The 21,596-nt window shown below is 42.5% G+C and overlaps 1 protein-coding gene across 1 annotated transcript in view; it reads right to left on the reverse strand.

The window, feature by feature from the left end:
- The window catches only part of GNAI1 (G protein subunit alpha i1), an 80,278-nt gene extending 59,833 nt beyond the window's left edge, over positions 1-20,445 (reverse strand). Inside the window, exon 1 of the mRNA XM_079785393.1 lies at positions 20,038-20,445. Coding sequence (XP_079641519.1) covers positions 20,038-20,155 — 118 coding nt within the window. The 5' untranslated portion in view covers positions 20,156-20,445. The remainder of the gene's footprint in view (positions 1-20,037) is intronic.
- Between the last annotated feature and the right edge of the window lie 1,151 nt (positions 20,446-21,596).

Here is a 21,596-nt window from a genome sequence, read left to right on the forward strand (position 1 = left end):
TATACGTCAGCCCTAGATATCAAAGATCTGAGATGAGAATGAATATAGTAATACTAAGCCCAGGTTATATATATCCTGAAGTTGGTTTCTCCTACTCATTTTTTAAAAACAAAACACTATTTAAATGTATATGTATGATTTTGTCTCTGCTTAAAAAAATCTAGTTAAAATACTTGATTATGTATATCAGGTAACATTGGTGTTTTAAGTTATAATTATTAATTCTTTCAACGTAAGACATAATTATTAATTTAGTCAACTAATATTTACTGAATGCCCACTGATTATCTGGCCCTGTCACCATAATAGGGGAAAATACCCTTTAATTTCACATGAAATAACACAAGGATAGATGCTTATTTTAGATCCAAGCATAAGAAAGTACTGACAGGCAGTATACCGCAGGGGTTAACAACGTGGAATTAGGAGAGGAGATATAAAAAATCCAGCCTGGCCACTTACTAGTTGTATATCCTTGGGCAAATTACTTAGTATTTCCTAGTTTGTAACATAAGATTAATAATGTCTACCTTAGTTCTAGAAAATTTATGGAAATGGGGCCCGTGAAAAAGAAATGGAAGAGGTAATGAAAGGAGAAAGAACATCATAAATAAAAAAGTGGAGAAATCAACTCAAACAGATCGACCTAATATTCTTGCTTGTGCTCATGTGTAGGCCACAGGGCTGAACAGTTAACAGCTCTGAATTGGAAACGGCCTCCCTGTGTCAATTCAAATTCCACCCCCAGCATTTGTCCTTCCCATAAAAGACATTTCCTTTTGCATTATTTTGTCACTAAAATTCTTGAGGGCAGTATCCATGGTGATGCATGTTGGATCCACACACTTGGCATAGCCTGTAGCAGATAGTAGCTGATTTAATGGGCATTGAATGATATCTGAATTTGCTAGTAGGTCCAGAAATATTTTTTCCACATATAAACTCAGGCTACTTGGTGGAAATATTATTGAGCCTTATGATTCATGATATCACAGATGACGCCTCAATGACACACTTACGCCAATGAAGGTGGGAACACCACAGGAATGAGGGTTTTGCAATAATTCAATCAGAGAAAAGGGAGGAGAGAATTAAGACATCTATGGCATTTGGTGGTACAGGCATGCCAGATGCAGAAGCAGTCTATATCTGATTCATATTATAACCAGCACAGAGTAAGTAATGTTAATGAGAACTGCATAGTGTGTAATATTTTGGGGCTCTGTGGTTGCTTAGAAGTAAGAAATGTGATTTCTATACCTAAATATCTGTTTGCATAATTGTATACATTTAAGTGATATTGTAATATATTTAAATCAATAGCAGGAATCTATAAAAAAAATGTTTCCACTTTGTTAAGGATCCATATATTACTCAATTTTGATAAAAATTCTCCCATGGGCAGAACTGGGAATAAGTGAGAAGGGCAGGGTATTCCTGCAGAGAGAAACAACATGAGCAAGGGTATCAAATGGAAAAGCACGGAAGTACTCAGAGGCACAAGGGTCAGCCATGAAAACTAGGGGAAGGAAGGGAGAAAGCCAAACCCCAGAGGCTCTTGCATACCATGGTAACAAACAGTGTGATACTCTGTAAACAATGGGAACTACCAAGATCTCTGAGCTGTTCTTGATAAGATCAAAGCTGTCATTCAAAGGATTAATTTAGAATGAAGAGCACCAAGTGTGTAGGTTGGAAGACTAGGGAGGAGGGCATTACAACAGACTGACTATGTGAAAACTGAAGAAAGAGGATGATTGACAAGGCAAGGGAAATGAGAGTAAACAAGGCTTGGAAATAACCGGATGTGAGAGCACGGCAAAAGGAGATCCCGAATGGACATGAATTAGCCTACAGTAACAGCCATAAAAAAATATCCGGCAAGTGGGAGAATAAACATCTGCTTGTCTAGCACCCTGGTTAAGAATGAAAAAATTATGCACCCTGATACCCCTCCCCCTCATCCACTTCTCTCTCTCTTCTCAGAAATAACCAGCACTTTAACTTTGATGTTTATCCTCTCCATGCATTTCTTTCTATTTTGCTATCTATGTGTGTACCTATAAACATCTGGTATAGTTTTGAAGATTTTGTAATTTTATATGGCTACTAGCAGCCCGTCTGCACAAAGATTCGTGCAATAGACCTTCATTCACCTGGCTGCCTGCACCAGTTTTCTGCCGGCACAGGGGACCCAGGCCTTGGCTGTGGCCACCGCCTTCTGCCTTCTTTCAGGGTTGGGGCTTGGCCCCAGGCGGCGGCCTTGGGCTCGGCTGCACCCCAGCCTCCCTGCTCCGGATCGCAGGAGCCGATCCCCGGTGGTTTCCTGCAATCCGTGCAGGCTCCCCGCTGGTGCCCAAGGCCGGGAAAGCCTCCACCCGAAGCTTTCCCGGCCTTGGGCTCGGCCGCACCCCAGCGTCCCTTCAATGGTTTCCTGGTGGGCGTGGCTGGTGGGTGTAGCAAAGGTACGGTCAATTTGCATATTACTCTATTATTAGGTAGGATGTCACAGAGCATATAGTTCTGCAGAATGAAAATTTAACATTGTTAGTGAGATTAAGCATACATTCATCTTCTCTATATAATTATATCACTTGTAGAGTTGTATATAGCATTTCATTTTTAATATAGACTCTCATTTATTTATTCATTCCTGTTCACTTATTTATTAACTACTGATGATTAATGATTTTGGTATTTCCAAATTTTTCTATTTAGCAATATTGCAGGAAACATTTTTCTTGGTATGAGAGCAACACTTTCTCTGGAGTTGGCACCGATGAGTGGGAATATGGGGTCCAAGGGACGTGTATCTTTACTAGATACGGACAAAACGTTATCCACAATGGTTCCACCAACTGATGCTCCCACCAGTATTGTATTAAAGTTGTCCAAGTCAAAATTCCAACTGTCTAATTCTGATAGGTGAGAAATTATAACTCATTTTAATTTACACTTCCATGATAACAGAATGTGGTGCATATGCAATGTTAACATGAATGAATTAATCAATCTTGTCTATTATAGTTTGCATTTTTTTTTTGTTTGTTTGTTTCTGGTTTAAGAAAGTGTCAACTTCTGATGAAAAAGTTCTTAAGTTGTATATCCTGAAGGCATATAAAGTTAAGTCAATATAAAACTATCATTTGTTAAAATCACTGAAAGCATAGTTATAAGGCTAACAATTTAAACAATTCTAAATATTATTATTTAACTTGAAGTAAAGCAAGTGATCTTTGTCAAAAAGTAGTAAGACCAAGAAACACACAGTGCAGAAAATATAATACAAGTAGGCAAAGTGTTACAGGACAGGTTCTGTAATGGACCAGACTAACTATTTTTAGAAGAGAGTCTTTATATTACCCCTTAAATCCAAGATTGCAGATTACAGTAACAATGTAACATCATTTTCACCCATAAGTTAGTACATATAATTACAAAAACTCTCATACCACCTGTCCCAGTGGAAAACGTACATTTGGGGAAAGCAATCTACCTGTACATGTCATAAGCCTTAAAACATCTCAAACCTTTTAACTCAGTAATTTCAGAAAATAATGGAATACAGGCAGTGATAAATGCATAAAATATGACCATCACAGCATTATTTCAGATTATAAAACTGGAAGATCTCAATTTTCTTTCTTTCTTTTCTTTTTTTAAATGTTTTTATTGATTTCAGAGAGGAAAGAGAGGGAGAGAGATAAACATCAATGATGAGAAAGAATCATTGATTGGCTGCCTCCTGCACTCCCTCTACTGGGGATCGAGTCCACAATCTGGGCAATACCCTTGACTGGAATAGAACCAAGGACCCAGTCTGCAGGCCTGCACTCTATCCACTGAGCCAAAATGGCTAGGGCTCAATTTTCAACATCAGTGTGATTAAATAAATTTCGACAGATCTATAAAATGGATTATTATATAGCCACTAAACGAGATTTACTGAAAATGTTTAATGATAGGTAAACATTTAAGCCAAAAAGGGTGCAGTTACAGGCATAGACAGTATCATGTTAACTATTCAAAATGCAGAGAAAAGAAACTTACTCAAAGATTTATTTTTTCAAATGTGCCAAGTGTACACCTATACTAGTACTTTATAACTAGAGAATTAACATTTGAAAATAATGAAATACTAGAACAAAAGAGAGCAATGCCTATATTGTATTCCTATAACAAAATAATGCTGCATATAACTGAGGATTTTCAAGTCACACGGAGACATTAGTAATATCTTGTGTCAGACTCGAGACTGAACAACACAAAATATATGAGACAATGTACAAATATGTATATGTCATCACTGATGGAATAGTTTCATTAAAAGCTGTTTCTTTGTTGTTTAAAAGCCAATAAAACTATTTTCTGATACTGTATATATAAAGGATTTGGAAGTAGCATTACATATTTTTTCTTTTTCTTTTTTTTAACAGTCTCACAGCCTTTCCCCCGGCTTTTCCGAGGAGCAAGTTCAATGACCCTGAATCAGAGAGGAGTACCTGATCAAAAGGTAGCCCAACCCTTCATTTGCCAAAAGCCCAGGCCTCCATAGCTTGAGATGGGAAGATCGGATTTATCTAACTCTCGAAAACTAATTAAGTATTTGAGGCGGTGAGAGGTGTGAACTGAGCTTAAATCTAATGAAGCGAGGACACCAGAAAGCTAGAAGGAAGTCACTGCAGCCCGGAGCCAAGGACACCACGCTGGGTTCTGGGCCCACAGCTTCATGGACAGTGTCGCCTCAGGTTTCCTCTGAACTGTCTCTGTAGCACTGCCCTTGGCTAGAGCTAAGCTTGAGGAGTAGGGAAAGAGCCCTCCCTAAAAACAAGTGTTCTTCATACACTTAACGTTATTTACTGTATCTAACAGCACAGATGACAATTTATTTTTTATAAGAGAATGATATATAAAACATTAAATGTGAAAGTAGAGAAACAGATACCTAGAATGGAAGAAAAAAAAAATAGTTTGTATTTTATGCCCAAGAAAGTTGCAAAAAAATGTGTTATTTATAAAGTTTCTATTGTGAAGTTGTAACAGTAGATTGTATTAAATGTTGAAACAATCTTGGCTCTCTATTACATAATCCATTATTAGAAGGAATGTATTCAGAAGATTACTATAATAACAGAGATGCTCTGATTGAATGCCTTCAACTTAGGGCACATACATATCAAGTTTTGGAAACTTAATTATAGTAAACTAAACCTTGAAAATGCAACAAATGTAAATTATATATAACATTAGTAAAAACTAACCTTTCCTGGCCTGGACAGCCTGCCTCAGTGATTGAGCAGCGACCTATGAACCAGGAGGTCATGGTTCGATTCCCGGTCAGAGCACATGCCCAGGTTGTGGGCTCAATCCCCAGTGCAGGGCGTGTAGGAGGCAGCTGATCAATGATTATCTCTCATCATTGATGCTTCTCTCTCTCCCTCTCCGAAATCAATAAAAATACATTTAAAAAAACTAACCTTTCCTCAATCACAGACTACTGTATGGGGAAAATGACAAGTAAGTTACACTTCTATATTTTTACTCAAAATGTTCTATCAAATAAGATGATGATCTTGGCTGTGAACTTGCCCACATAATATTTATTGATAAAACCTATCATAAATCTAAATAGCTAATTTTAACTTCCAGAAATCTGGACACACCATTATGACAAATAAATTCTATACTATTACATAATTCTAAAAATATTAAAGTTCAACTCTCAACTTATTCCCCCATTGGATCCTTTGTAGAAGTTCCTTATGGCATTTCCTACCTTTATTAAAAAACTAGAGGCCCGGTGCATGAAAATTCATGCACTGGAGGGGGGGGGGGGGCTCCCTCAGCCCGGCCTGCCCCCTCTCACAGTCCAGGAGTCCTCAGGGGCGGGAAGCGACCCGGCGATCATGGGAAGGCGATGCCCCATCACACCTCTGCTGCTGCCACTGCCAGCAGCGCAAGTCTCAGGCAGCCCTGGTTACCTGAGCCTTGGGCGGCCCTGGGCGGCTGGGCAGCCGCCATCCGAGGCTTGCCTGCACCTCAGGCCAGCCCTGGGCGGCTGGGGGACTAGGGGACTGGGGGACTCTGGAGGCACACGCAGTGGATGGACCTGCCTGGGGGCTGGCCTGGCCTTGCCGTGCCTGGCGGGGCTGAGGGGACTGGATGCCGCCATCTTGTAGCTGTGGGTGCTACCATCTTTGAGGGCAGGGCAGTCAATTAGCATATCCCCTCTTTATTAGATAGGATATAAGTTGCTTATCTGACAAACTCATTCTAATGCTTGAATTTTCTAACATGTTTTTTTATTTAAATAACATTTGCTCACTGATGAACAAAAACATCCAGACACATAAATATATAATTCAAAATCTACACAATTCTATGAATTATAAAAGCATTAGTCTTGCTGACTGAGTCTCCAAAGGTGGTCACTATTAAGAGTCTGTTAAAAGTTTCATATTTTTCAGAATCACTGTTTTTATACTAGTTACTTTTATATTAGAGCTTAAGTTATTTCAGATGTGACTGCTAAAACTACAATGGACCACATTTTTTGGTTAAGTTTTCAGGATATTAGTTCTGAACTACTAGACATCACCATGAGCACAGTATAAATTACTGTGCAGCTCATTACTTATTTTTTGCTCTGAAAGTTTTTGAATAGCTTTTAGCAAAAAGCAATAAAATTCAACCTGATGTATAAAATGCAATCATCCAAAACAAAGTTAAAATGATATACTACAAAGGCATACTAAGACAAATGGGAAAGAGGAGAAACCCAGAACTCATTTTTTTATACTTAAACTTACAACTAAACAAGCCAAAATAGTCATATTGTTTTTATCTAATGCTTATATTCTTAAAGAAAATTTTTTCTACTTTAATTAACATCAGCTTCCCAAAAGTTATTCCATTCCCAGATACCTAGATAATGCAGACCATAGAAATGGCATTCTACAAATATTTGTTGAATGAATTTACGCATGTTTCATAAGAACCAGATGTTATAACTACCTTAAAGTAAACCCAAGCAGCAAATAATACTACAATAAAAGCAGAAGTCACAGAACATTTATGCTATATTTAACCACAAAATATTTCGTATTTTGTGGGTACTTGTCAGTAAATATTATTGTGAAGGACAGTTTTCTAAGATGGGAATTCTCTTTAAAGGCAATGGAAATTCTGTTGTATGTGCATAGAGATTAGGAGAACTGAAATTATACAGAAATAGCATGACCAATTATTTCAAGTCCAATGACTATAAACTTTCTCAGAATTTGAAGTCATTTTTGTTTACTTCTCACAAAGGAATTTCATCATGAACATTATCAGAGGAAAATGTTCATAAAGTCATTGTTATAAGGTCACAGTCAACCTAACCTGAATAATTATGTCATCAAAAGAAGAAATTCACTTTAAAAAATCTTGCTTAAATACACAGAAGATTCATTATCACTAATTACAGTTTTCGATCACTCTCCATGAAGCACACGTTTCCATGCAAGATAATATCAAATAGTTTTTCTCAAAATGCACTCTAAAACAAGGCTCCAGATCAACATTAGAAGTTTAACTATATAATAAGTATAATAGGCATTATATATGTATATGTACCTAAATGTGAATGCATGAAACATAATGAATGCTTACTTTGTGCAAGACACTGTTTTAAACAGCTGATTGATAGGCTTAGGGGAGGCTTCATGATGTAGCAAAGATGGGATAAGTCTAGAAAAAAAGCTCATGAGAGGGATACACGGAAAAGATCCAGGAAGATGGCTAGGACTCCAGGGCTTAGCTTCTCGAAGTGTGGTCTGGACTGTGGGTCATCAGCAAAGGCATCCCCTGAGAGCTTGTGAGAAAGGCGGAACCTCAGGCCCCACCCCAGACCTACTGAATGAGAACCTACATTTTATAAGATTCTGACCTATTTCTATGCATATTAAAGCTGCATAAGAGCTGCTTTATGAAAGTAAGATGAGCACACATACAGCATCAAGAATATACAATAAGGATAATTGTGACAAAAACCTAACTTCAGAGCAAGAAGGTAGACAACAGAGAATGTAATGCAAGGAATACTTTGAAAATTATTAATGTGCTTTTTATCTTTTACATAAACATGAAAAGTGGGAGAAGAGGCAGACAGGGTGAATTAGTGCTGTCCAGATGGAAATGGGTAAGTACAGGTGGCTTACTTTCCACCAGGTATCCCAAGGTAGAGACCATAAACCTGGCAGCCACAGGGTAATCAGTTACCTCCTTGAAACTGCAGAAGGCAGATGAGGATAAGGGGGCAGGGAGTCACCACTATCTTCTCCTCTTTGTTTCAGGGGTGAATGGTACGTCAGAGAAGATGAAGAGATTGCTAAAAGCAGAGAGGCCTCTTTGGGGTCCTGGGAGGAGAAAGGCACCTTGGCAGCAGCACATCTAAGCAGCCTGGGAGAGAAGTGTGGGGAAGCAGAGGGAACACTGAGCCCATCTCTCCCCAGCACCTGGGCATCACTGCAGAATAGATGCAACATATAATTTCCCACATGCTTGAGTTGAGAGGAAAAGGCAGAACACTCAAGATAGCTCAGAGCTTAGCTACACGTACTGGTTCTGCAGCAAAGGGCTGCCCAGGAAAGAAAGAGATTGGGAGGTGCGCAGCATCCATGAGAGACAAGGAGCGTCGAGATGGTAAGAGAGATGACTCTGACTGTGACCAAAATGAGATACAATGGACCAAGAAGGTAGGTGCCAGCAGATAAGAAACAAGCTGGCTACCAGGGACAAGGGCACAATGGCAGTCAATGAGGATGCCCAGGACAGTACTGGGAGACGCCCCCACCCACCGCTCTATGCCCCCCCCCCACACACACACACCTCTCAGTCACCTCTCATCCTAAGCAGAGACATATTTAAGGAGGGTATGAGCAGTTTTGCTTGGGTTTTATTGGTTTTGTTTTGTTTGTTTCATTGCACAGCAGGTTTTTTAATTTAAATAGCAAGTTTGGGATTAAAAGAAAGAGCAGGTCATTATCGGGACTAGTTGCAGTGAGAGTTCAGATATCCAGGCATACCTGCATTCTTATGTAAGTGGTTTCAGTGGAAAGTGAATTTCTTACTATGAATTGTACATTTGTAACTGGAAGATAACCTACATAGGGTAAAATGCACACATCTTAAGTGTACAGGTTAACTAGTTTTCCACACGTTTACATCTGTGTAAGCATCCCCCATAGCAAGACACATAACACTGGCTGCATCATAGAAGGTTCCCGTGTGCCCTCGCTCAGTCCACGAGCACCCGGAAGGCCACCACTGCTCTGATTCCTCCAGCCTGTCCTAGGCCCTCCTGTAAATGGAACTACAGAGTGTGTACTGGGTTTTATTGGTTTTAATGCTGGGCATGAGGGGAGAATGTTTATGAAGCAGGACACAGGAGTCGTTAAAGAAGGGTGAAGACGGCGGAGAGAATCAGGATAGATGGAAAGGTCCCGGAGGTGAGAGAGATGAGTGAGGGAGCAGGTGCAGAGTGCTGGCCTTGAGTGAGGGGAGCACCCCTTCATCAGTTCTGACAACCTGACTGACCAGCATTAGGACTTCTTACAAACACAACAAATCTCTTACATGCATTTCCTGATCTGGCTGCTGGTGACACTGAGGTGCTCAGTTTGTGAAAACTCCCTAGATCAATTTTAAATTGAATATAAATAAATGTAATTATTGAAATTAGATCACCTTAGAAATACCAGTAAGAAGGCAGTTTTCTTCTAACTCCTATTATAGTATACTAGACGCCTGGTGCACGAAATTCGTGCACGGGGGTGTGTGTGTGTGTGTCCCTCAGCCCAGCCTGCACCCTCTCCAATCTGGGACCCCTCGAGGGATGTCCGACTGCCCGTTTAGGCCTGATCCCGGTAGGATCGGGCCTAAACCGGCAGTCGGACAGCCCTCTCACAATCCAGGACTGCTGGCTCCCAACTGCTCGCCTGCCTGCCTTCCTGATTGCCCCTAACTGCTTCTGCCTGCCAGCCTAATCACCCCCTAACCACTCCCCTGCCAGCCTGATTGATGCCTAACTGCTCCCCTCCCAGCCCGATTGCCCCTAACTGCCCTCCCCTGCCAGCCTGGTCCCCCCAAACTGCCCTCCCCTGCAGGCCTGGTCCCCCCCCCAACTGCCCTCCCCTGCAGGCCTGGTCTCCCCCAACTGCCCTCCCCTGCAGGCCCGGTCGCCCCCAACTTCCCTCCTCTGCCGGCCTGGTCACCCCTAACTGCCCTCCCCTGCAGGCTTGATCGCCCCCAACTGCCCTCCCTTGCAGGCCTGGTCCCCCCCAACTGTCCCCTGCTGGCCTGATTGCCCACAACTGCCCTCCCTTGCAGGCCTGGTCCCTCCCAACTGCCCTCCCCTGCTGGCCATCTTGTGGTGGCCATCTTGTGTCCACATGGGGGCAGCCATCTTTGACCACATGGGGGCAGCCATCTTGTGTGTTGGAGTGACGGTCAATTAGCATATTACTCTTTTATTAGATAGGATTGATCTTAAGTGCAGTTTCCTTACAGGTTCCATGCCTCTTAAATACCATGAAAGGCTGTCAAATAAAAGGCATGTGCCCAACCAAGAAAAAATATGTAGATTATATAAGTAAAATCTGAACTGTTTCCTTAGAAAGGCAAGGTACACAGAAGGAATTCTAGGTAATTCAAGGCTAAGTCTTAGGGACTCCTTTGAGAAATCATTAAAAGTCATAAATACTATCACAGATTCAGTCTTTCCTTGTTTGTATATCAAGGTTACTGCCATTTTTCAAGAGATATTGTTTATCTTGTAAAAATAAATTCACAGTAATTCTGTAGTTTTATTAGAAATCTCTTTGAGTCATCAGTACAGGGAATTTCAAAAAGGTTTTGAAATTTGTAGAAAGTAATCATAACCCCCCGAGAAATGGCACATTCATTTCAATCAACTCAAATAATGTTTCATAATTTACACCAACAGCTTTGTTTTATTTTCAAAAAAAGAAAAGTCTGTAGAAATTTATTGCATTTGTTTTAAAGTTGGTCATAAAACATATAGGAAACTACTTTTAAATGTGCAATTACTTAAAAATCACTTCCTATGGAATTCTTAACATAGCACAGATATGTACCTGGTCTATTCCCAGTGGGCATTCTGCTAACAGAAATCCAAGTCCCATGAGGAAGTTTTGGTGGGATCAGGAAGTAGGAATTAAGACTGATTTTATATTTATTGAAGCCTTTGCTATGGAACACACTCTTTGCTAAGAAGAGCCAACAAAAGAATGTCAATGACCATAAATGGACCAAACTGCAAGGAGGCAGAAAAGGAGGGCTGACCCCAAAGAGTCTCTAAAGTATTTAAAACAGCTGGTATTTATAAGAACTTATGTGCCATGTCCTTCTTGTTCCTAAGTACATTACACGGATTGGCTTACTTTCCCCCCAGCACTACGAGATAGGCACACTGCCTGACATTTATAGAAAAGAAAACTGAGGCTTAAAGAACTGGGGTAACTTGCTCAAAGTCTCAAGGAAAACATTTTACTGCCAGAGTTCTGGGTCAACCACCTTTCCCTATCTGGAGAGTCTCCTTACAGAGCTAAATAAATTTTGGAAGGGTAAAATTCCTTATACATAGAGAGTGTAAGAAAGCTAGATTCGGAGATGACATGTATAACTCCTAAACTGTAAATGACCATACAATACAGAGCCTAAGGCCAATCAGGATAAAAAAAAAATAAGCTCAGAAATACATGAAGGAAATGGACAGATTTATAACCATAGTAATTTCTGAGAGACATGCTACCTATACCCTCATTCCACAAGATCAACAACTAAGACCTCAATTTTAAAGCTCACCTCCCTAGTTTCTGTTGTAATACCATTCCTTTCCTATTTGCCATTTTGAGGAATTGTTTTTATGTATATACTAGAGGCCTGGTGCACAAATTCATGCACGGGTGGTGTCTGGCCAACCTACCCCAATGGGGGCCATCGGGGCCGGGCCAGCAGAGGGGAGGGGGATGCAGGAAGTTGACCGGCCAGCCCCGCCTCCAATTGGGGTGAGGGGGGTCCTATCGGGGCTGGGCTGGCGGGGGCAGGAGGGACTGCAGGAGGTCAACCGGCCCTGCCCCCGATAGGGGGGGCGAACAGGATCGGGGCCAGCCTGGGGAATGGGCCCTGTCCCCAATTGTGGGGGCGAACATGGGCAGGGCTAGCCAGGGGGAGGGGCTGTGGGCGGTTGGCCGGCCGGCCCTGTCCTCGATTGGAGTGGAGGGACTGATCAGGGCCCTGATCGGGCCGGATGGCCGCCACAGTGCGTGCCATAGGGATGGGTTGTTCAGTCATTCTGTCATTCTGGTCACTTGGCTTTTATATATAGATATTTTATGTCCCTAAGTAGATTATAAATTCTCTTAAGGATCTGGTAAACTAAGATATAACTTGACACCAAGGACACAGAACAATCTTTACAAATGGCACCAATGGTAACTCTTACCACCTAAGGATAAGCAAGACATAAAGAATCGACTGTGGTAAGCTTGTGAGCACCACATCATCCCATGTGACAGAAAAATGACTGTGAGAATATATTTAATGTCTCATGGAATGCATTTTATGAAAGCAGTGGAGCCCTGGCTGGTGTGACTCAGTTGGTTGGAATGTTGTCCCGTATACCAAAAGGTAGCAGGTTCAATCCCAATCAGGGAACATACCCAGGTTACAGGCAACCAATCTATGTTTCTCTCTCACATCCATGCTTCTCTCTCTCTCCCTTCCTCTCTCTAAAATCAATTAAAAATATCTAAAATTAAAAAAAAGAAATCAATCAAATAACATGTGAAGTAGCAATGCAACAATCTTGTTGAAAACAAAATGTCCCGAATATTCAAATATAAAAATCACATTTCACTTTACCACTCAATATACCAAGAATCACAATATTTTTCTGATCATGCAATAAGAATGTGGTCCTCCCAGTTAATTTCATTTCTTAGAACTGTGTTAGGAATAATGCTGTAAGCTTTCATTCCACTAACAAGCAAAATATAAAAAAAGATACTAGTGGATATACTGGGTCAAGATTCACTAAAATTACCCAAGGCACAAGGCTTTTCACTTTAAAGAACTCCTAGTCAAAATTAATATTCAATCCTTGAACTAGTCATTCACTTAGTCAACATTTATGCAAGGACTACGTACCACTCCATTAGGTGATAAACAAGTTGGACAGATTCACGCGCTGATGGTGCCAAGCCCACAGACATCACAGACAATAAAAATGTAAATGCACAAGGGGATTTCAAAATGGTGTAATTATGAAGGGAGAGGTGGGAAGACTGATTTAGACTGGACGGTCAGGAAAAACTTCATTGAAGAGGAAGCAAACAAAGGAAAGTCTTCTTCTTTCACACTAGGTCTCAAGTGAAATAGCATTTGAAGCACCAGCAACTGGTAGTTCTGCTCTGACTGTGACTGGCACACACATTACAAAGGACTGAAGAGTCTAAAATTACAGTCATTATGCATTCCCTGAAGTTACACATGAGACGTCGGTAAGGATATCTGGAAGGGCAGTGCTTCTGCAACAAACAGAAAAATGTGAAAATGGCTTTGGGATGAGGCCTTAGACAGAGGCCGCTGTGGAGCACAATAGGAAAAGCAGATATACAGACGTTAACATCACTCCCAGCGAGGGCTCAGGAGGAGGTGAGGACCATGGCAGAGAAAACATATTTGCTCTTAGAAAACGCCCAAGTTGTCATGAACAGACCGACTGCGGATAGATTCATAAACTCTAAATGTGCTACTGGTGAGAACTGGGATGGAAAAGAGGATCATGTGATTAGAGACTGGAGGAAAGAGGGTCCTTGTATTCAGTGGCAGCAATCTTAAGTGAATGATGTCCTGCAGTTTTGTGGGGCAGAACTTCTAAGCTATGGACTTGGATATTAAAATGAGATTTCCAGGAAACTTGTAGAAGGTGCAGCCTGTTGTTTTTTGTTTTTTTTTTCTTGCTGGTTACAGCATAATGAATGGGAAGGAAAAAGATTAACTAAGAGAGAACAAAACGCAAGAATGCTGTCAGATCACCATAATTCTTCAGGCAAGAAACAGGCCAATAAAATGACTCAGCTGCAAACATGTGCTAACTTTCTTTAAAAAGAAAGAATGACTCCCAGGGCGGAGTCCAGGGCCCAGAAAGCTGAGAAGAGTCACCGAGGATTATCCCGAGGCCTTGAAACCTGAGGTACTATGGAGACTGTGTGGGACTGATGACTCCTTTTTTCATTTCCACTTTCTCCTCTTTTGAACAGGAAGGCCTACAACTGGTGTCCTCTTCCTGTCCCACCATTACATTCTAGAAGCAGACACTGCGTTTTCTAGTTTCACAGTGTCCCAGATGAAAAGGAGTTTTGTCCCAGTGTGATGATACCCAGAATCTCACGCAGACCTGAGTGCGGCGATCATGAAGTCTGGATGAGATACTGGACATTGACATGATGCTGTAGTGGGTTGAGATTTACGGAGATGTTGAGACAGGGTAAACGCATTTTGCATGCAGGATAGACATGAATCTTTGGGAACTACAAGAGCAGACTGTGGTAGGCAAAAGAACAGCTCTCAAAGATGCCCAGGTGCCAGTCCCTGCAACCTGTTACCCTAATGGCAAAGGGAACTTTGCAGATGTGATAAGACATAATGATCCTGAGATGAGACCATTATCCTGGATTATCTGGGTGGGCCCAATGTTATCTCGGGGTCCTAATAAGTGAATGAGGAAGACTCCATCAGCCATTGTTGGCTTTGACATGGAGAAAGGTGCCACGAGCCAATGAAACCTGGTAGCCTCTAGACAGAGGTCGGAAAAGGCAAAAGAATGGATTCTCCTCTAGGAACTCCAGACGAAAGAAACCCTGCTGACGTCCTGATTTTGACCCTGTGAAACCTATTTTGGACTTCTGGCCTCCTGAAATGTAAAATGAATAAATGTGGCATTGTTTTAAGCCACTAGGTTTATGGTAATGAACATTCATTTTTAAATTACTTTTGCCCTATTTCTGGTAAGGTTCTTAATTAGTATTTAATAAGTTATGACAGAAAGCAGCCTAACCGCTACAAAATTAGGTACAACTGACGATATTTCATATGGCTCAAATGCCATCTGGGATCTGAGCTTCACCAGCATCACACTCTGGGAAGTCACACATTGGGTAACTGCATTCCAGAACATGTGACCAAGAAATATGTGACCTAGAAATGGAACAAATTCATTCAGGTCCTCCCATGTGAATCTGTGGTATCTTGAATTTTCCAAAGCAGAGAGATGTATAACAAAGTAAAAATTAAGACAGTGATTGAAAATTCAATTTTTCTTTAAAAAAATGTATAGCAATCTTTTTCAGGTTTAAATGGTATCGCCCACTAAATCCTATAAGACAGGCATTATATTTCCTAATATCTTCCACTAAAACCTCTAACATAGGCATTATATTTCCCATCATTGATAAATTTTGCAAGACTCATGCTCTCTATTATATTTAAAAGAGGCCAAAAAGTAGAGATTAGAAAATGATATTTATCATAACAAAAAAATGTTTTTAAAGACTAGCACTCGAAGTGCAACAAAGTAGACCTTCCACCAAGGAATATCCATTGTTGTTTTCTTTAATTTATCAAATAATGTAATGGCAGTTAAAGGTCTTATAAATATGGATAAAAATTCTTAAACCAAACAATTTGTTTTTAGATAACATGCATTATTTTGTTCTTCAAATACTATTACTATTCCTTTGTTGTTTACATTGTTTGTCTGGGTAGTTATTTATTCCCATGGACACTGAAAATGGAAAAGTATCAAGTTTATAATCTAGGTAAATCCTAATCCCACACAAGATACCAACTTAAAACAATTAAGAAATAATTATGCACATGACAAAGCAAATGGGTTGTTAGGGACACAGGATGACTTACTAAGATTCTGCTCCTAAAGTGCTCACACTAGTGAGAGAAACAGGCGGGGCATAAGGCTAACCAACACTAGAAACCGGAGTGCCAATATGCTTTACCATATGCCAACTGTTTCTGATTGGAGGGGGAGAGTGCCCTGAAGAAGAGTATAAGAACCGAAGGAAGCCAGGTATAAAAGAAAGTTTTTATTCTGCAGGCAACACAGATTTCTGAACAAGGAATTTGCATGGTAACTATGGTCGGAAGAAGAGCTAGAAGCAAAGACCAGAAGCAGGAAAGCCAACTTGGAATTAATTAGGCTGCCAGAGGCAGAGGAGAACTTGAATTAAAAATGTGAGAATGAAAAACAGAAGATACAAAAAAAAAAAAAAATCAACCCTTTTAAAACACACTTTAATACCACCTGTGGCTTCTGTCAAAGTAATGCTAACACAAGGCAGGTAAATGAGCAAGAAGCACATAACCCATGTTGAAATACCAGGCTCATTTATTCAAGGAAACGCCTTCTGACATCTCAGATCCTGAGCCAATTCTACGGAAAGAGCTAAAGCAATGAAAAATCCAAAAGTTCTGCAATCCCAGAATTTCTCAACTAAAGAAGCCATAGGGCAAGTTTAAAGGGAGCAAAAAGGATTAATGATGTAGCTTCTCAAACAGCTGGTTGATGGTAGCAATGGAAAAATATTCACCAAGCAGAAGAAATCTAACCCCTCCTCTCATTTTTACTCCCACCTATAATATTTAAACCAAGCCAAAAAAGGAAGTAAGGGTGTGGATTTTTATTTGGGTTTTTGAATAAAAACTCAGAGTACTAAAGTGAAATAACCTATGAAGAATTAACAAATGTAAACTTTACTCTTATATAATCTAATCCTTGATAGCTTTAAAAACTATAAACTAATATTCAGTAAGTATTCATATGTACAATTCAGTTTTACTGAAACAACAGTCTTGGCCTAGTGATATTGCCCTTGGATGCATAATAAGTTATCCTCAAAGACATAACAATAAAAAAAAATTTTCCCTGAGACAATAAGCCACATATGATGGAAGGAAAACTGTCCTTATTTTAAATAAATTTATCTATTTAGTAGTGCTATTCTCATACTAAAATCTGAAAACTAAACCTGGAGAGTGGAAATGCCTAACCCTGACTTAATTTCCTTTAGGTCAATTGGTTAGACTAGTCCTCTCTTTTTAAATGCCTAAGTCATTGCTCCTAGTAAGGATAGTGAAATACCACCGATTAAAAAAAATTATAATAGGCACTCAGTTCCAAAATCTTTTTACAACTATTGTGCATCTCATACCTGAAACTCTCAACCCAGATGTCTAAAAACATAAGGCATGTCTTAAGAAAAAAATGCAACATAGTGAACTATTTATTTAATATACTGTTTTATTATTTTAAATACACTGTTTTTAAATGTACATTGGAGGCTTTCTGCTTTAAATTTAAACCATTTGATGAGAAAAAACAAATTAATTGAAGAGGAAGAAGACCTAATGTAAATGGAATTGACACTGGTTATAAGTTCCCTAGAAACCATTTTATATTTTTAGTTGATTCAGTTGCTGTGCTTTATAGGGAATGATTTCACTGAGCTGCTTACACGCTTTAAACATCCCAAGAACCAAAGGTCAACACTTCACTGCTCAAGTCGAATTAGGGGGGGAGGGGGAAATATTTTCAAAGATTCCAAGAATTAATATTTATGAAATAAGCAAGCCAGCATTCTGTTTACAGGAAGCAGGGTGCTGGAATTCTGGGGGAAAATGGTAGAGTGGGAGTAAGATAAGGAAGGAAGGAGGAGCACTGGGCCAACAAGACAGAATTTCTACAGAGAGATGTAGGGAAAAGCAAAAGATCAAAGCTAGAAAAGACAGCTAAGGGAATCCAGTTACTAAAGATTTTCAAAAACCATTCTGAAATCTAACATTCCTGGTATGAAGAAAACAAATTCCATAATTTCTTCTGAAAATTGCGACTCTGCTACACCTTACTCATAATTCTCACTACAGTTGGCTGTAGAGATGCAACTTTTGGTTCCACATTACACATTCAACTATATTTACTTGTTAATCTAGAACAGCAGATGTCTGCCAGAGGTTAATTTTTGCCCAGAGGGGACATTTGGAGACATCTGGAGACACTGTCGAGGGTCACAGGTTGAGGGAGCTAACGCTGGCATCTAATGGGGCAGAGGCCAAAGATGCTGCTAAACAAACTACAACTCACAAGACAGCTTGCAAAACAAAGCATTATCCTGCACAAAATGCCAATAGTGCGGAGGTGGCGAATCACTGATCTCTTCTGAATGCAAGCAAAAACCAACTCCCTGGACCTTTAACCTAGGCATCTTTCTCTAACAGACATCTAATTAAAGCATGGAAACCACACCAGGGGGCTCATTTTTCAATTGCTTTAAACACGGTGGATGGCTGGCTCCCACGAAGAGTCACCCTACAATATACTGAAACACTATGATCGGAGCAGGAGTGCAGAAATACAGGGAAAGAACTTTTTAAAATCCTTTTGTTCCACTTTTGAGTCAAGCACATTTAATTCATAAAAGAAGAACCCACATGTTCCCATATCAAGGTGTTTCTCTTCTTGCTCAATTCACTAAAAATACGCTGACCTTGGCAAAAATCAATATTTCCCATTAACGTAAAAACTTTGGTAAACAGCATTAACCGAGATTTATGTTGGGGGCGAGTGTAAAGAAAGACACCCAGGTCTTTAAAATGCAAAGTTATTTCACAGTTTGCTTGCAAAATGACTCAGGTCATTATTACTTTTAGTCATGCCAAGTTTGCTGCCTCTAAGACTACAAGTAATGGAGAGAGAGAGAAAAAAAAAGACAAAACCCACCATTTTTCCTGCAGTCATTAAACCAATGAAATAGAAGCTTACTGAACACAGGCTTGTGCAATAGTTCTTTTTTTATATATTATAACATAAAAATAAAAGCCATCTCTGGGAGTACAAATGATTCTGAGAAATCTATCAAGCTACCTAAAAACTATTGGTTGGGGGGGGGGGGGGGGGCAACAAAAGAGAACCCTAACGCAGAAACCTACAAATCGTATGCTGTGAATATTTTCCTAATGTATCCCTCAGTCAAAACCCGAGCTTACTCTTTTTATGTCATCTCCCTTGAAACAACCGGAAAGGACCCCCACACAGCGTTTCACCAGGAGAACAACGCTCAGAGCAAATAAAAGCCTTGGCGTTGTACCTGGCGAATCTCATTCATCAGAAGCCCTGGCAGCGGAGAGAGAGAGAATCCAGTTGTCCAGCCAGACAGACCCTTGGGTCCCTTCACATGGGTTTTCATCGCTCGAGTATCTTATTGGAGCAAATGTTACCCAACTTTAGTGGTTTCCATCCCCCCCCCCCCCCCCCCAACCATCATAAAAACGAAGCATCCAGCGTAGCCTACACATTTCCTTAGGCAAATACCATCAGGTGAACATAATCAGTGCCGCTGTAACACGTTCTGAGTCGCCGCAGGAAGTTCACAGGAAAGGTACATTTCAATCCCACGGAGGCCCCACAAATGGTGCACTCCGTGCACAAAACGTGGCGCTCTGGACGTGGGAAAAATCACAACCGCGACACCGACACCGCGTAAGAAGGGTTTCGGGGTGGAGGGTGTCAGGGCTTTTCTGCTCTTGTCACCCATTCATTCCCTTTCATCTTTGTAAAGCTGAGCTAACTTCAAAGAAGGGGGCAACTCCCGACCGGCTCCTGGGCTCCCCGCGGGGTCCACACCGAGGCACGCGAGGGAAGTGCGGCTCCCGCCCCCCCGCCGGCGAGTTCTCACCCGCCTGGCGGAGGGAGGGCGAGGACCGGGAGAGGGGCGCCCGCCCAGGGCTCTGCAAAGGCACCCGACCAGCTCGGGAACCATCCCGGGCGCTCCCGGGCGCGCCCTCCGCCGCTCGGCACGGCCCCTTCGGGTTTCTGGGCGCCGAGGGGCCCGTCCAGCGGCCCGACCCCCGGCTCCCGGGGCGCCCCCGCCCGCCCCCGCGCCCCCGCGCCCGGCCGCTCACCGAGCAGCAGCAGCTTGACCTCGCGCGCCGCCTTCTCGCCATCCTCGCGGAGGTTGCGGTCGATCATCTTACTCCGCTCCACCGCCGCCTTGTCCTCGGCGCTCAGCGTGCAGCCCATGGTGCCCGGCGCGAGAGCTCACCGCGCCCTCCGAGTCCCACGCGCTGGCTCCGAGCACAGGTGAGCTGTGTCCCCGGGCGCCGACCCGCGCCACCCCCACCCGCCTCCGGAACGGGAAGAGGGAGGCGAAGGAGCCAGCAGCCCCGCGCGGCTCTTCCCCCACGGCCGGGCTCCGCTCCCGCGTGCCCGAGCGCCCACCAGTCCCAGGGTTCGCGGCTCCGATTCAGCGACTGCCGCCCTCCCGCCCGTGGCCGCGCAGCAGCCTGGAGAAGCCCGGCCGAGCTGGCGTCCGCGCCGCCGCGGCCCCGCCTCTGCCCGCCCCGCCCCGCCCGCCGCGGGACCACGCCCAGGCGCGCGCCCGCGCACGTGCCCTCGGACAGCTCCCCTCGGACGGGCGCGCGCCCCGCGCGGCCGCGGACCCCGGAGCCGAGCCTCCGGCGAGGGCCCCCCCTTGGCAGCCCCCCCGGGACCCCGAACTGCCCTGCGATCTCCCCTTCCTGGCTCCCTGGGCGGGAGTAGGGTCACGTCCCCGCGTTTGCTCGCACCCAGGGATCTGTGCGGACCTGCCTGCCGTGCGGGTGGGAGCGCAGCCAAAGTTGGAAGCCTAAAGAGCCGGTTCTGGGCGTTCGAACATGCCCAGTTCCGGGAGCCTCCCCAAGGTTTTGGGAAATGTAAAACCCCTGTCCGCTGGCCTTGGGGGCTGGAGGAAATAGAGGGAGCTGGGAAAGAAACGCAGCCTTGTCAAAAGCAAAGATAGGATTTGTGGGGAACAGAAAAGTCTGGAGGGGGGTATAGGAAGTCAACTTTCTTCCTTCCTTTTTTCCTTCCTTCCTTCCATCCATCCATCCATCCATGCCCTTCTTCCATCCTCGCATTTCTTTTCACAAGCAGAGAACATTTTGAGGGATGGTCTCATAGCCGAGGAAAATGTGAGACAAAGAATCGAAGAGGATGTTTTAAAATGACAAGAGGAATAAAACACACCCACACAAACACATCTACTCCACGCCATAACCGCCCTCCTCTGGGGCCGCGTGTAAGCTTCCAAGCCCAGTTTGGAACCAATATTTATGACCATGTTAGTAAATCACAAGCCACTGAGCATGTCCTGCCTTTTTGCAGGCCTTAGCTTCCGTGCCCATAAAATGAGATGGAGTTGATCCACACTGTCCTCCATCCTTCCAGCTCTAACTGATCTGGGGGAGGTAAGCTCCTGGGGCTGCAGACCTACTTCACCCAACAGCAAATGAAGGTGCTCTTTCTTCCCCTTCCCCTTGCAGTCATCGCGGGAAATGATTGTTGAAGATGGGGCTGGTAGTAAAGAAAAACATTCTCCTTGATTTATTAAAAATTAGCAAATTGCTCTTTGGTTTACACGTCTCATTTTCTAAAATCTATAAAAACTGTGCTTGAGTTTTCCATGAAGGTAAATAAGGCTGAG

Source organism: Cnephaeus nilssonii, assembly GCF_951640355.1.
Source record: "Cnephaeus nilssonii genome assembly, chromosome: 12".
NCBI lineage: Eukaryota > Metazoa > Chordata > Mammalia > Chiroptera > Vespertilionidae > Cnephaeus > Cnephaeus nilssonii.